This window comes from Macaca mulatta, chromosome 16 (genome assembly GCF_049350105.2).
Source record: "Macaca mulatta isolate MMU2019108-1 chromosome 16, T2T-MMU8v2.0, whole genome shotgun sequence".
In the NCBI taxonomy this organism is placed as follows: domain Eukaryota; kingdom Metazoa; phylum Chordata; class Mammalia; order Primates; family Cercopithecidae; genus Macaca; species Macaca mulatta.
Window position 1 is genome coordinate 78,037,875 of NC_133421.1, and position 17,005 is coordinate 78,054,879.

The window sequence follows — 17,005 nt, forward strand, 5'->3', positions numbered from 1 at the left end:
AAAATAAAGGTCTCGGTGTAAGACTCCATGAACAGCTAAGCCATCCTGTCTCTGCGGGCAAACCTAAGTTAGGAGATTTTTGTTCACAAAGTCATTTGGGTGCATTTGGGGTGCCAGGGCTCTCCAGGACCTTCCATCCCACTTGCTGACATCTTCTTTGGCTCCCCTTCCTTGGTGCCTGTCTGCCCTTCCAGCTGCCCCATCACAGGCCCAACAGCTTTTTTGCCATCTCTTGGTTCTTTACACCTCAGGGAACATTCTGCCCCATGAGGGCCAGACATGGCTAATCTGGGAAGAAGTAACAATTGACTGATGGGTTCACCGAAGCAGGAAACCTGGCCATAGACCCAAACAGGAGATGCTGCCTCTTGGCCTCTTCCTGCGGCCTTTGCTGCCTCACCCTCTGGCCTTGGGGAAGTAGGCCAAGATCAAGCTGCCAAAGCCGGTTCTCTGAAAATCACTTTGCTGAAGGGCGGATTCTCCAAACGTCCAATTCACTGAATTATTGATGGGTTTTCAAAGTTGCCGTTCGTGCCACTGTCCTTTTCCATTTCCTATGGGAAGCCACGGACTTTCTCTTGAAGGCAGTTTACCATGATCTCAGCTTTGGTGGCTTCTCCTGTCCCTGGCCCCTTCCTCTTCTGCCATTTTATAAGCAAATGTGATTCTCTGACTATTTTGCAGACTTCTCCCCTCCCCCGCCCCAGTATCTCTCCCTATCTCTGTGAAAAATGGCTGAATTGTTCTGTCCTAGACCTGGCAGAAGGTTTTCATTGGAAGTTTTTTGCATTTGGAGAATGACTTTCAGAGGGTTGGCCTGGAGCCGGCCTTCAGCAGCTACCCACTGGTCAGTAACCCCATTGGCTGGCATCTTCTTCAACTCTTACCTCCTCTTTGATGCTTATTGCTCTCCCTCTCCTCCCTTGAGCCCCTTTTCCCAGTTGGGCATTCATGACATCATCCACATGTGCTTTAAAAAAAGTGGCAGGCCAGGCACAGCGGCTCAGGCCTGTAATCCCAGCACTTTGGGAGGCTGAGGCGGGCAGATCACAAGGTCAGTAGATGGACACCATCCTGGCTAACATGGTGAAACCCCGTCTCTACTAAAAATACAAAAAAACTAGCCTGGCATGGTGGCGGGCGCCTGTAGTCCCAGCTACTCGGGAGGCTGAGACAGGAGAATGGCATGAACCCGGGAGGCGGAGCTTGCAGTGAGCCAAGATTGCGCCACTGCACTCCAGCCTGGGTGACAGAGCAAGACACCATCTCAAAAAAAAAAAAAAAAAAAAAAAAAAAAATGACAGATGGGGGAAGTGAAGACCTGGCTTTTGCACTCACTAAAAATTACTCCAGAACTTATTTCCTCCTTGGTCTTCAGTTTTCTCACTTGACAATTGAGGGGTTGGACCAGATCAGGTGTTGGCACCTTGAGCGCATATTCCTGTGGTGAGGGGATACTGAGACCAGCTCCTATGCAGCAGGAAGTGGTACCATGATGGATCTGGTGCCTGCTGCGGGTGTGGGAAGTGGGAAGAAAGAGTACCTCCTACCTATTTGCTGTCTTTGGACCAGACAATTCCAAAAAGCCTTCTGGCATGGACACTGAGGTTTCTTCATGCTCGTGTCCGAGTTCACTCCTCTTCCCTCCTGCCTCTTATGTCCTCTCTGTGGTGCACTGTCCTGGTTGCCCATCTCACTCTGTCTCCCAGGCTGGAGTACAGTGGCATGATCTTGGCTCACTGCAACCTCTGCCTTCCAGGTTCAAGTGATTCTCGTGCCTCAGTCTCCCGAGTAGCTGGGACTACAGGCACCCGCCACCATACCCGGTTAATCTTTTGATTAAAAGCTTGGGTTGGAGAAGAGATAGAATGAAGGAGGAATTCAGAAAAAAACTTCAGATGCCCTGGTTTATGCCAAGCACACTCACACATTCCTTCTAAGTACACGTTCCTTCTAAGGCTCCTCTTGCTGCCCTGGGCTGTTCCTTAGGTCAGGGCTCCTGCAAACACAACAAGGTCTTTCTAGCACTGGGGTATGAGGATGCCTGTGATCTAGATCAGTGGTTGGCATAGACCTGTGGTCCAAATCCAGTATGCTGCCTGTTTTTGTAAATACAACATTATTAGAAAACAGTAAGGCCAAGCACGGTGGCTCACGCCTGTAATCCCAGCACTTTGGGAGGCCGAGGTGGGTGGATCACCTGAGGTCAGGAGTTCGAGATCAGCCTGGCCAACATGGTGAACCCCTGTCTCTACTGAAAAAATAAAAAATTAGCTTGGCATGGTGGCACATGCCTGTAATCCCAGCTACTTTGGAGGCTTAGGCAGGGGAACTGCTTGAACCCAGGAGGTGGAGGTTGCAGTAAGTTGAGATTGCACCACTGCAGCCTGGGCGGCAAAACTGAAACTCGGTCTCAAAAAAAAAAAAAAAAAGAAAGAAAACAGCCAATATTTACAGTCATTTGTGTACATATTGTCTATGGGTAGGTTTGCGCTACAATGGCAGAGTTGAGTGACCTTACAGAGGTCATCTGACCCACAAAACCTAAGATGTTTACTGTTTGGCCCTTTCCAGCAAAAGTTTGCTGTCCCTGGTGGAGAGTCATCCTGACACCAAATGCAGTAACATTTCAGGGCTATGTTGTGTACCTAAGGGGTAGCCAAATCCATTTGTACAAACCAAATTAACAGGAAGGTAGCATTTTAAAAAAAATACAGCAAACAGGGTGATCATGGTGGCTTACACCTGTAATCCCAGCACTTTGGGAGGCCGAGACAGGCGAATCACTTGAGGTCAGGAGTTCGAGACCAGCCTGGCCAACATGCTAAAACACTGTCTCAAAACAAAACAAAACAAAAAAACAGCAAATATGTCAATATGTACAGTCATTTGTGTACATCTTGTCAATGAGTGGGTTTGCACTATAATGGCAGAGTTGAGTGGCCTTAACAGAGACCATCTGACCCACAAAACCTAAACTGGCTGGGCTCGGTGGCTCACACCTGTAATCCCAGCACTTTGGGAGGCCGAGGCGGGCAGATCATGAAGTCAGGAGATCGAGACCATCCTGGCTAACACGGTGAACCCTGTCTCTACTAAAAAAAAGAAAAAAAAAATTAGCTGGGCGTGGTGGCGGGCGCCTGTAGTCCCAGCCACTTGGGAGGCTGAGGCAGGAGAATGATGTGAACCCAGGAGGCGGAGCTTGCAGTGAGCTGAGATAGCACCATTGCACTTCAGCCTGGGTGACAGAGCAAGACTCCACCTAAAAAAAAAAAAAAGAAAAAAAACCTAAAATGTTTACTATTTGGCTCTTTCCAGCAAAAGTTTGCTGTCCTTGGTGGAACGTCATCCTGATACCGGATGCAGTGGCATTTCAGGGCTATGTTGCGTACTTAGGGGATAGCCAAATCCATTTGTACAAACCAAGTTAGCATGAAGGTTTCAATTTTTAAAAAAATACAACAAATGGTCTGGGCGCAGTGGCTCACGCCTGTAATCCCAGCACTTTGGGAGGCCAAGGCAGGTGGATTACTTGAGGTCAGCAGTTAGCGACCAGCCTGGCCAACATGCTGAAACCCCGTCTCTACAAAAATACAAAAATTAGCTGGGTGTGGTGACGGGTGCCTGTAGTCCCAGCTACTCGGGAGGCTGAGGCACAAGACTCGCTTGAACCCAGGAGGTGGAGGTTGTACTGAGCTGAGATCATGCCACTGCACTCCAGCCTGGGAGACAGAGTGAGACTCTGTCTCAAAAAGAAAAAAAAATACAACAAACATTTACTAGTTATTCTACATACACCACATATTGGGTTGGCAAAGATCTAGTATCTAACTCGAGGAGTGCATCACTAATGGGGAAGACGGTATTACCCAGATGATAAAAAGTCTGTAGGTTATGCTAGGAGAATGGGTTGAGTGCAGGGCTGTGGCAGGCGGGATTGAGTGCAGGGCTGTGGCAGGTGAGGAGCAGGGAAATTCTGTAGGAAACTTCACACTCAAACTGGGCTGGGAAGTGCTAATGCAGTTTCACCTGTGAGAGACACAGAGCAGATAATTCCAGGCAAAGCCACCAAGGCCCCAAGGCATGAGGCTCACAGGGAACTGAAGGGAACTTGCTTGTTTTAGGAAGTGTGCTTATAGAGAGGGCCAAAAAGCATTTTTTGGGGCAGGAGTTGAAGCTGAAAACACAGCTCTCCCTGTTCCTGGGCCTAAAATTTGAGGCTAATGAGAAATAGCAATTCTTTGTGAGATTTGAATTCTATCTACCTCTAAAGAAATAAACAGCTGAAGCAGTTACCTGGGCAATTGGGGGAAGGTTTCATTTTTCTGGAGAATTTGTTCATTCTAGTTGCATATGCAGCTATAGCCTTTGATTAAAAGCTTCGGCTGGGCTGGGTGCAGTGGCTCACATCTGTAATCCCAGCACTTTGGGAGGCTGAGGTGGGTGGATCATGAGATCAGGAGATCAAGACCATCCTGGCTAACACGGTGAAAATCCATCTCTACTAAAAATACAAAAAATTAGCCAGGCGTGGTGGCACATGCCTGTAGTCCCAGCTACTTGGGAGGCTGAGGCAGGAGAATGGCATTAACCCGGGAGGTGGAGCTTGCAGTGAGCTGAGATTGCCCCACTGCACTCCAGCCTGGGTGACAGAGTGAGACGCTGTCTCAAAAATAAAATAAAATAAAAATAAAAATAAAAAAAGCTTGGGCTGGGTAAGAGATAGAATGAAGGAGGAACTCAGAAAAAAACTTCAACACAAAGGCTTTGGATCTCAGTGCTCACACCCTTCCATCCCTCACCTTCACTCTACCACTCCAAGCCCAAATTCTGCCAGCCTTTTGAGTCCCGGCTGAAATGCAGTATCTTTCAAGGAGCATTTTGAGATTCCTGCCCCATCCCCATCCCACCATCTCTATCGGGGGTAGCTTCCTCTGATCACTGTTGTTGGCTCTCCTATTCATCTCTTATTGCTTAATCTTTATATCTTATTTTCTCTTCACATGAAAAGTCTCTTGAAGGCAGAGTTCATTATTTCTAAAACTTTTTTTATAATTTTTTTCTCTGTGGATGTGGCAGCTAAGAACAACTGATTTTCTTTTTTTTTAATCCCTTAAAGTGTCATGTGTTTAGTTGGTTTTCACCAAATACTGAGTATGTTCGTAATTTCATTGAAGATGTTAGGCATTCAATAATTCTCTCCACTTCCTCCCAAACTGGGTTAATTCTAATCACAAGATGTTTTGCAAATCTAATCTAACAGCCAGAACCCAGCAAAGTGATTTTCTATGCATACTACAAAGGGATATTAATCAAATCCTCTTTTAATTACATACTCTATAGCACTGCAGTATTAAATCATAGGAAATTACATTTTTGTCGTGGGTGTATGAAGGCAAGCACATGGAGTCACAGCCACGTGGGGGTGCTAACCAGTTGCTTCTATTCCAGGTTTTGATTACTACTTTGGAATCCCATATAGCCATGATATGGGCTGTACTGATACTCCAGGCTACAACCACCCTCCTTGTCCAGCATGTCCACAGGGTGATGGACCATCAAGGTAATGCTGTCTGACACATTTGCGATAGGCTCCAGGACGAGGCAAAGTTCCAAGACTGTGGTCCATCAGCAATAAATGAAAGATGCAGACAGGAAACAGTTAAGACGGCAAATAAGATACACGGTACATTCTGTGCAAATTTAAATGTTATTTGCAGGGAGTGCAAGAAACCTTTCAACGATGAGGTCCACAAAATTCTTCTATTGAAAATTTCCAGGTTCCTTGGACTAGTGAGCTCAGCTGGGGACAGCCTTGGGCTGCCAGGGTCTCACACATATGGGGCCTCCCTCCTCCTCTGCCTGCTGGCTTTGCTTCTAGCCCAGACACTGGACATAAGGAGGGAGGGAGGAGGAGGGGGAGAGAGAGAGAGAGAGAGAGAGAAAGAAAGTACATAGGATGCCTTTTGAGCTTATCACCCCATGGACAACTAAGCCAGCGTTCTGATGTTGGAATGCCAAACAGACACCAAACAGGATGTTTTGAAAAAACATTTAATGAAATGGGAAAATGCTTATGATATAATAGTAAGTGAAAAAAAAAATGCAGGAAGCAAGTCATTAACAGTAAGATCTTAATGACCTCTGTAGCCCTATCTTTGTAGTCCTATTAACAGAGACTCAAAAGAGACGTGCCAAAATGTTATCAAGGACTTTTTCTGGTTGTGGGACTCAGGGTTTTCATTTTCTCTTTATTTATTTATTTTTTTTTGAGATGGAGTCTTGCTCTGTCACCCAGGCTAGAGTGCAGTGGCGCAATCTCATTTCACTGCAACCTCTGTCTCCCTGGTTCAAGCGATTCTCCTGCCTCAGCTTCCTGAGTAGCTGGGATTACAGGCGCCCACTACCACACTAGGCTAATTTTTGTATTTTTAGAAGAGACGGGGTTTCGCCATGTTGGCCAGGTTGGTCTCGAACTCCTGACCTCAGGTGATCCACCCGCTTGTCCAAAAAGTGCTGGGATTTCAGGCATGACCCACCGCACCCAGCCAGGGTTTTTATTTTCCTCTTTCTCATTGTATTTCCTAAATGTCCTGCGGTGCATTTATGATCACAAAAAAAAGATGATAAGCCTTACTCAGGTAAGAATGCAGCACAAAACACGTGTTCCCTTGTTCAGACAGTGCACTGTGGTTATTTCTAAGGCTACAGGTGTCTGAGCCACTTGAGAAAGGTGAGTCTCAGCTGGTCTATCTATAAAACAATAGTTAATATAATAATGGGTATTTGTTGAGAAATTGTTACAGTCTAAGCACTGTCTATGTTTATCTGTAATCCGCATGACCACTGTGTGAGGTAGGTATTTCTTAGGTTGGTGCAAAAGTAATTGCGGTTTTGGCCATTACGTTCAATGGCAAAAATTGCAATTACTTTTGCACCAACCTGATACCTGATTTTACAGATGAGGAAGCTTATGTTACCCAGGTTACACTGGAGCTGGAAAGAGGTAGGAATGGAGATTCCAATCTGGGTCTCTCTGAATCCAGAGCCCATAGGCCCTTCCTGTCTTTGCTACTCATAGTGTAGTCACTGAACTAGCCTAATGGATATCACCTACATGCTTGTTAGAGGTGCACAAATTCACACCCTACCCCCAGGTCTGCCTTTTAACAAGACTTACGCGTGCAGTGAGCTATGACTGCGCCACCGCACTTCACCCTGGGCGACAGAGTAAGATCCAGTCTCAAACAAAAATAAAAACAAACAAACAAACAAACAACAAAAACCCAGGGATTCTGCACATTATGGCACGAGAAACGAGGCTATAGAGCATCCTGCTGCCCTCCTCACCCACCGTGGCCTCTTGGGCACACCTGTAATCACACCTGGCCATATGGAGGTATGACATATGTCAGCCAGTCTCTTTTAAAAAATTTAAAATTTTTATTTTTTTGGGGGGGGTGGGGGGATGGAGTCTTGCTCTGTTGCCCGGGCTGCAGTGCAGTAGTACTGTCTCTGCTCACTACAACTTCTGCCTCCCGGATTCAAGTGATTTTCCTGCCTCAGTCACCTGAGTAGCTGGGATTACAGGCTTATGTTACCACGCCTGGCTAAGTTTTGTATTTTTAGTAGAGATGGGGTTTCACCATGTTGGCCAAACTGGTCTTGAACTCCTGACCTCAAGTGATCTGCCTACCTTGGCTTCCCAAAATGCTGGGATTACAGGCATGAGCCACTGCCCCTGGCCTTTTTCTTCTTCTTCTTCTTTTTTTAAAAATTTCAATCCTGCTCCTGTTTTAGTTTTTTAAATTTTTTAAAAAAATTGTTAATCTATGTTAAAAATCTCTTTTTAATCTATGTTAAAAATCCAATAGAAAGCCAGGTGCAGTGGGTCACTCCTGTAATCCCAGCACTTTGGGAGGCTGAGGTGGGCAGACCTTGTGAGCCCAGGAGTTTGAGATCAGCTTGGTCACACAGCAAAACCCCGTATCTACAAAAATTACAAAAATTAGCTGGGTGTGGTGGCCCATGCCTGTAGTCCCAGCTGCACATGAGGCTGAGGTGGGAGGATGGCTTGAGGAGGAGGTTGCAGTGAGCTGAGATCATGCCATTGTACTCCAGCCTGGGTGACAGAGCCAGATCCTGCCTAAAAAAAAAAAAAATCAAACAGAAAAAAATGGTGGCTTAGGAGAGAGAGAGGAAAAAAAGGAAAGAATGTAAATGACTTATGAAGTTGCAATGATATAATAAAAAGCTGAAAAATTCGACATAAATATGCGATTAGTGTTATAATGCCCAGCATGGTGATAATTCTTTTTCTCTTTTAAAAAATTTGGGATGCCTATAATCCCTGCACATGAGGCTGAGGTGGGCGGATTGCTTGAGCTCAGGAGTTCGAGACCAGCCTGGGCAACGTGGCAAAACCCCGTCTCTACAAAAAATACAAAAATTAGCAGGGCGTGGCAGCACACTCCTATAGTCCCAGCTACTCAGGAGGCTAAGATGGGAGTTTGAGACTGTAGTGAGCTGAGATTGTGCCACTGCACTTCAGCCTGGGCGACAGAGTGAGACCCTGTGTCAAAAAAATGAAACAAAACAAAAATTGTGGTTTTTAACAATTATCTACCCAGTCTGACTATATCTCCTATATTTCTATAATGGGGTGTGTGTGTGTGCATGTAGAGTGATGGGGAGTTTTGATTTCTTCACAAATCCGTCCCAGCACTATTAGGACGATGTATTTGCCTGAGAGGACTCCATTCATTACCACCTCTGTCTCCATTGCTCTCAGCTTCTCTCTTGGTTCTCTTTGGTGACCAGGACTGAGAGCTTGAGTTTTTTTGGAATTCCTAATACACTGAAGCTGTGTGCAATGCACTAACCATTTGTTATCTCCTTTAGACCACCAGCACCCCTATAAGGATGGCACAGGCCATCCATTGCTACAGATAAGGAGATAACTCTGGGAGCTTAAGTAACCTGCCAGAGATCATGACTGGAGTCAGACCATGACTTGGCCACATTGATGGGCAGCCATGGGTCAGATTCATTTCCATCTGTAAGATCAAAGCTTGAGCTTGTGTTGCTTTGTTTGGAGACAGAGTTTTGCTCTTGATGCCCAGGCTGGAGTGGAATGGCGCAATCTCAGCTCACTGCAACTTCCGCCTCCTGGGTTCAAGCAATTCTTCTGCCTCAGCCTCCTGAGTAGCTGGGACTACAGGTGTGCACCACCATGGCTAATTTTTGTATTTTTAGTAGAGATAGGGTTTCACCATGTTGGCCAGGCTGGTCTTGAACTCCTGACCTTAGGTGATCCACCCGCCTCAGCCTCCCAAAGTGCTGGGATTACAAGTGTGAGCCATTGTGCCCGGCCTGGTCCTGAACTTCTGACCTCAGGCAATCCACCTGCCTCAGCCTCCTGAAGTACTGGGATTACAGGCCTGAGCCACCGCGCCTGGCCATGAGCTTATTTTTTTTTTTTTTTTTTTTCCAGGAGATGTTATTAGTTTAACTCTTATTTTTTTTTTTCCAACTGCTGAAGTTTCTCCAAATTCTGCAAATATGGCTTAAAATTCAAATTGTCCCAATCCATCTTATGTATTCCTTTTTTTTTTTTTTTGAGACCGAGTCTCACTCTGTCACCCAGGGTGGAGTACAGTGGGATGATCTCAGTTCACTGCAACCTCCGCCTCCTGGGTTCAAATGATTCTCCTGCCTCAGCTTCCTGAGTAGCTGGGATTACAGGTGCGCACTGCCGTGCCCAGCTACTTTTTGTATTTTTAGTAGAGACAGGGCTTCAGCATGTTGGCCAGGCTGGTCTCGAACTCCTGACCTCAAATGATCTGCTGGCCTCGGTCCCCCAAAGTGCTGGGATCACCGGCATGAGCCACCGCACCTGGCCCATCTTATATATTCTGTCCTATTGACAGATCTGGTATTACATGAAGTCCCGAGTGTTGACTTCAGAAAACGCCAAGTTACACACCATACACAGAGGCTGGGATTGAAGTGAGACCGCAGAGAAAGCCGGCAATGGGGCTACTGACTGGCGGGGGGACTCTGCTTGACATCATTTAGCCTCTTTAGACCTCAGTTTCTCTTCCTGCAAAATGGAAGTAATAAAAAATAACGTCCCAGCTCACAAGAGTGTTTGTAAGCTTTACGGAGTGGTCAGCTTGTCCGAGGAGCCTAAATATCTATTCAGAGGGAATGGAAGAAAGCATTATGCATAGACTTTTACACTTGGAGGAAATGGCCAACCGGAAAAATCATCTGGGGCCAGAGTTGTATTTATGTGCATATGCATTGTTGCATTAAAGCATTTAGTTCTGCTCCGTGAGTACGTAGGAAATGAATACTCTACGGTCTGTGGTTTCCACACAGCAACCTTCAAAGAGACTGTTACACTGACGTGGCCCTCCCTCTCTATGAAAACCTCAACATTGTGGAACAGCCGGTGAACTTGAGCAGCCTTGCCCGGAAGTATGCGGAGAAAGCAACCCAGTTCATCCAGCAGGCAAGGTGAGGAGCCTCCCTCCCTCCCCAGGGCCTCCCCCTGCTTCCACCTACCCGTGCACACACACCACGTCCCTTGACCTCGGCACGCTTGAGGCCTTGACAGAGTTTTGCTGCCCAGCAGAGATGGATGCATACATGTCTCCTATAAATAAAGCTGGAAAACAGCGCCTTCTGGAAATCCACAGTCCTGGATTAGAGATTCCTCAGGTATGTGCCTAGAGTCCCTAGGGCTTATCCCTCTGTTGCTTTGATCATGTTCCACTGCCATGATCATTTTGTCCTCTCCTTCTAGGTTATAAGCTCCTCGAGGGTAGGGCCTGCCCACTGCACTCTGTGCACTCAAGACATTTGTTGAGCTCACTAGCTGGCAGGATATATTACTTTTCTATTGCTGCGGTAACAACCAACCACTAATTTAGTGGCTAAAACAATAGTAACTTACCCTGCTACAGATCTGGAGGCCAGATGTCTGACATGAGTCCTAGGGGGCTAAAATCAAGGCATCAGCAGGACTGTTTTCTTGGGGAGTCTCTAGGGGAGAATTCCTTCCTTGCCTTTTCCAGCTTCCGGCATTTCTAAGCTAGGGCCATATCATTCTCAACTCTAATTCTGTTGTTCACGTGCCTCTTAGTCAAATCTCCCCTCTGGCTCCCACTTAGAATAACACCTGTGATGGAGTTTAGGGTCCACCAGGAGAATGCAAGGTGATCCCCCTACCTCAAGACCCTTAACATAATTCCACCTGAAAAGTCTCTTTTGCCATACGTTCATAGATTCCAGGAATTAGACCCTGTTTATCTTTGGGAGCTATCCTTCATTCTACCAGACGGATGTTACAAATTCCCGCATCTAGAAGGCACAGATAGGTAACCTTAAAGAGGGAAGCAGGATGAACGTAAGGCATTAGGGAGTGGTGGGGCCTACAGCAAACCCATAAGCACAGGCCTCATCTGCAGGGGGCAGCTACTACCTAGCTCCAGCTGCTTGGTGCTTTTTTGTGAAAATGTGAACCTGGAATATCAGATCTTTTCATTTTACAAGAGACATAGGATACCTAGCTTTTATGTGAAATCTCCTGATCTTGAAATATTAGAAACTACTAATTAACAAAAGACTGGGTGTGATAGCTCATGCCTATAATCCCAGCACTTTGGGAGGCTGAAGTGGGCAGATTGCTTGAGTCTAGGAGTTCAAGACCAGCCTGGGTAACATGATGAAACCCTGTCGCTATAAGCAATACAAAAATTAGCCGGGCGTGGTGATGTGTACATGTTGTTCCAGCTACTCGGTAGGCTGAGGACGGAGGATCACTTGAGCCTGGGAGGCATAGGCTGCAGTGAGCCAAGACTGTGTCACTGCGTTCTAGCCTGGGTGACAGAGCAAGACCCTATCTCAAAAAAAAAAAAAAAAAAATAGAATGAAAAGTAAAATAAAATAAAATAAAATAAAAGTAAATAAGAATAACGAAGAAGTGGGCTGTGTGTGGTAGCTCATACCTGTAATCCCAGTGCTTTGGGATTACACTGGGTAATCCTCCCAGGTGGGAGGATCACTCGAGGCCAGGAATTCCGGACCAGCCTGGACAACCTGGTGAGACCTTGTCTTTACAAAAAATTATAAAAAGGGGCTGGGCGTGGTGGCTCATGTCTGTAATCCCAGCACTTTGGGAGGCTGAGGCGGGCAGATCACCTGAGTTCAGGAGGTCGAGACCAGCTTGACCAACATGGTGAAACCCCGTGTCTACTAAAAATACAAAAATTAGCTGGGAGTGGGGGTGCGCATCTGTAGTCCCAACTACTCAGGAGGCTGAGGCAGGAGAATCACTTGAACTCAGGAGGCAGAGGTTGCAGTGAGCCCAGAATGTGCCATTGCACTCCAGCCTGGGTGACAGAACAAGACTCTGTCTCAAAAAAAAATTAATAAAAATTATTAAATAGCTGAGCGTAGTGGTGTGAATCTGTAGTGCCAGCTAACTTGGGAGGCTGAACTGGGAGAATTACTGGAGTCCAGGAGTTCAAGGCTGCAGTGAGCCATAATCGCGCCACTGCACTCCAGCCTGACACATTGAGATCCTGTCTCTTAAAAAACCCCCAAAACCCAAAAAACAAGAAAGCAAAAACAAAACCATACCACAGTGTATCTCTAACAAATCATATATGCGTGAGGGTTGCTGGCTTACAACCTCTGTCAGATGTCAGGGCAAAGAATGGACATTGTGAAATAATGGACAACTCCAAAATTGTGCACAGTTATTTGGAGGGCACACCCACAGACTGTGGGATGGAAGTGCACACACACGTGTACCTGCACACATGCGCACACAGTCACCCTCCCCGCCCCTTCATAACTGCCTTCTGCTGCCTTCTAATGAACCCATATATGTTCATCTTATCTTCCCCTCAGGATTCCACTCCTCAAGGGCAATGGACTCCAAGAAACTTGGTGTTTTCTATAGCCTTAGCCTAAGTGGGCAAGAAAACACGTGCTGCACGGCTGTCCACTTGGGCAGAATTAAAAAGGGACTCTACCTGTAGTGATCACAGCAGCCCCTTGAATATGCAGGAATCCCCCACCCCTCGTTCAGCCACATGGGACGTTTTTTAGAAGCTCAGCAGGGAGGGTAGAGGCAGCCATGCAGGAGGTCCAGACATCCTGTTTTCTTGGTAATAAAACCTATTTAAGGATTGAATCTCAAAAGTAGCTTCAGACATTGCATCTTAAGGGTTTATCAGGACTTTCTGAGAACACTGTTGTTTTATTTCAGATTGTCAAGAGTAGAAAGGGCAGAGCCTCTTCTCCCATCTGCAGGGTTGAGCGTCTCCCAGCTCACTGGATCTTTGCGATGGTTTCAGGCCCCTGTGCCCCATGGCACATGGATGCTTCAAGGCTAGTGGGGATAGTCTCTTCTGCTTTTGTAGTGAACCAAACAACACTGTGTTCTTAGGGGAAGGAATGGGGACTTGGGACTGTTTAATGCCCCCTCTGAAGTGGGCATAGGGCCTGGACATCCACCCGTTAATTAATCACTTAAAAGGCAAATCAACCCACAGCCTCTTTATTATACAAAAGAGGGGAACAGTTTTGTTACTTCATTAACTGGTTATTAAGTGAAAAGTCCCGAGTCCTGTTGGCATTTAACATTACAGAAGGAAATCCCCAGAAATGCTGATTTCTTTGGGATTTCCACATGCCAAATGGTTTTCTGAGCATCAGCAGAAAAGGCCCCCAGGTCCTTGCCCTTCCTCCTCCATGACTCTGGCCCCTGCCTCAAGCCCCTCCCCCAACTTGGGCCTGTTTGTCAAAACCACCAGGTATCCCTAGAGTGCGGCTTCCCACTCTTCCCTGACAAGGGGGCCCAGGACTTAGGGAGTTTTTACTTGGGTCCTTAGTTGGCTTTAGTGTCTCACCCAAGACCGTTGACGTAGTACTTGGGTATCACTGCTGGTCATTCAGTTTACTTGACTTTAGACCCTTCATCTGGTAGCAATGCTGATTGCTAATGCTTGATCTGAGTGTTTTAAGCAGCAGGCAAAGCTCTGAATAGGACAAAGGAGCAGGTAGAAGGCATGGGCTCCTAGGTCCCAGAGCTAGCTGGGCCTCTGTTCCTTATGAGGTCTGGGACCGTGCATTGCACCTAAGTGGGGAATACAGGGCTTAATAAGCAGGAGTGTATCAGGCATCAGAATGAGCAGTGGCCCAGGATGTTTCAAATCAGATATTTCTTTGTTTTTTTTTTGAGACTGAGTCTCTCGCTCTTGTCGCCCAGACTGGAGTGCAGTGGTGCAATCTTGGCTCACTGCCACCTCTGCCGCCTGGGTTCAAGCAATTCTCCTGCCTCAGCCTCCCAAGTAGCTGGGATTACAGGCGCATGCCACCACACCCAGCTAATTTTTGTATTTTTAGTAGAGATGGGGTTTCAACATGTTGGCCAAGCCTGTCTTGAACTCCCGACCTCAGGTGATCTACCTGCCTCGGCCTCCCAAAGTGCTGGGATTACAGGCATGAGCTACCGTGCCTGGCCTGAAATCAGACCTTTCAAACAAATCAATATTCCATGGTGTCATGTACTACACGTTGAAATCCTAACTCTTAGTGGGGTGGTATTAGGAGGTGGGGCCATTAGGAGGAAATAAGGTTTAGATAAGGTCATGAAAGTGAAGCCCCCATGTTGGGATTAGTGTTTGTATTAAAAGAAGAGAAAGAGACTACGGTGTGCTCTCTCTGGGCCATGTGAGGATACAGTGGGAAGGCAGCTGTCTGCTAATAAGCCAATAACCAGCCCCTTGCCAATGGACTTCCCAGCCTCTAGAACTGGGAGACCTAAAGTCGGGCATGGTGGCTCGTGTCTGTAAGCCCAACACTTTGGGAGGTCAAGGGTAGGAGATTGCCTGAGCTCAGGACTTCAAGACCAGCCTGCACAACATAGTGAGACCGCCATCTCTACAAAAACAAAACAAACAAACAAACAAACAAACAAACAGAAAAGTCTTTCTGCATTCTAGAACCTGGAAAAATGAAAAAAGAGGCCAGGAACAATGGCTCACGCCTGTAATCCCAGCACTTTGGGAGGCCAAGGCGGGTGGATCACATGAGGTCAGAAGAAGTTCGAGATCAGCCTGGCCAACGTGGTGAAACCCCATCTCTATAAAAAATACAAAAATTAGCTGGGCGTGGTGGCACATGCCTGTAATCCCAGCTACTTGAGAGGCTAGGGTAGGAGAATGCTTGAACCCAGGAGACGGAGGTTGCGGTGAGCCGAGATCTTGCCATTACACTCCAGCCTGGGCAACAAGAGCGAAACAACAACAACAAAAACAAACAAAAACAAAACAAAACAAAAACCCAAAACACAGAATTGGGAGAAGTCGATGGTTGTATACTAAGCCACCCCAGGGAATGGTATTTTGTTATAGCAGCCCAAGCAGGCTAAGACACAGGACACGCATCTTTTGGAACTAGGTCCTCGGGATGCAGAGACGAAACACGTGTTCAGTCTTCATGAGCTCACGCCTGGGATCTGCAGAATTCTCTGTTTTCCTTGATTCGCTACTCCCCTTCATTGCTGGCACCTGTGCTTGCCTAAGCGCCCCTGCTGTGGTGCTGCCCCCTCCACATCTTGCCTCTCACCCAGGTCCCAACCGACACCAACCTATGTCGGGGATCCAGGTTCAGATCCAAAGACCATACTCACCCCCAACCCCTCTTTCTCCTTTCTCCTGTTTGAATGTGGAGACAAATCTCTAGTGATTGACAAAATAAACTAATGAATAGGGATGCAACCGTATCGAACGTCTCCCCCAGGGCTGTGCTTTCTGCCTTGTGTGGTCACCACACACTGTCCTCCAGGTCCCACTGTCTCGGGGATCTTCCCCTCCCCGCCACACCCCAAACCCCATTTGGTTCCCCTGTTACACCTTCCACAGCACCTTGTATTTCTCTTCCATCAGTCCTATGGGCTGAGTATTCCTTATCTGGAATGCTTGGGACTAGAAGTATTTCAGATTTTGGATTTTTTAAGATGTTGGACTATTTGTACTACACTTAGCCGGCTGAGCATCCCTAACCCTCCCAGAAGTATTTCCTTTAGTGTCAGGTCAGCACTCAGACAGTTTCAGAGTTTGCAGTATTTTGGATTTTCAGATTTGGGATGCATTACCTATACTCAATTTTTAAATAATCATCTTATTTATTTTTTAGTTGCCTTTTTCTCTTTCCTGGTCTTAGTTAGATGTGAAGCTCCAAGAGGGTGGAAATCATATCTATTGTGCTCATTGCTCTGTCCCCAGTGCCCGGTTAGAGCTTAATAAATATTTAATGAATGAATGAATGAATAAATGAACGAGTTACTTTATCCAGCCCCAGTGACGTGCGGCTGTTGTGCCAGGAATTCAAATATGGATTAGACATGTCCGGTCTCTGAGTGATTCCCAGGCTAGTGGGGAAACAGATATGTAAAAACATGCTTTAATGCAGGTTGTTTGTGTCTTATTAATACTGCAAGAAGCAGGGAAAAGGGCTATGGCACGGATGGGGCAGAGAGGAGGCAGCCAACCGTGACCTGGGAGCAAAGGAGGAGGACTGTTGGTGGCTTTGGAGTTGGATCTTAAGAACTGATTAAGTGTTTTTAGGCAAGATAACAGGGAGAATACTGCTGAGAGAGGAATAACATAGATGAGGCACAGGAAGTAGGTGAGGTGCTTGGGGCACTGGCATATAGCAAGAGTCTTTGCGGGGGAAGGAAGGTCTGGCTGGAAGGGACCAAGATAGGGAAAGCTGCAAAGGCTGGGTGAGGAGTTTGGATTGATCCTGCAGGCTGCAATGAGTCCTAGCATGTTTCTTATTTTTCTTTTTTCTTTTTTTTTTTTCTCTTTTGAGATGGAATTTTGCTCTTGTTGCCAAGGCTGGAGTGCAATGGCGCGATCTCAGCTCACCGCAACCTCTGCCTCCTGGGTTCAAGCGATTCTCCTGCCTTAGCCTCCCGACTAGC

The 17,005-nt window shown here is 46.7% G+C and overlaps 1 protein-coding gene across 9 annotated transcripts in view; it reads left to right on the forward strand.

Moving 5' to 3' along the window:
- Window positions 1–17,005, forward strand: part of ARSG (arylsulfatase G) — a 147,943-nt gene that overhangs the window by 84,825 nt on the left and 46,113 nt on the right. For all 9 annotated transcript variants that reach the window (XR_013407105.1, XR_013407107.1, XR_013407106.1 and 6 more), the window contains 2 exons: window positions 5,452–5,563; window positions 10,384–10,521. Coding sequence is in view for 5 of the 9 variants with exons in the window: in XM_015120179.3 (XP_014975665.2) it covers window positions 5,452–5,563; window positions 10,384–10,521 (250 nt within the window). In the remaining 4 variants the exon portion in view is untranslated. The remainder of the gene's footprint in view (window positions 1–5,451; window positions 5,564–10,383; window positions 10,522–17,005) is intronic.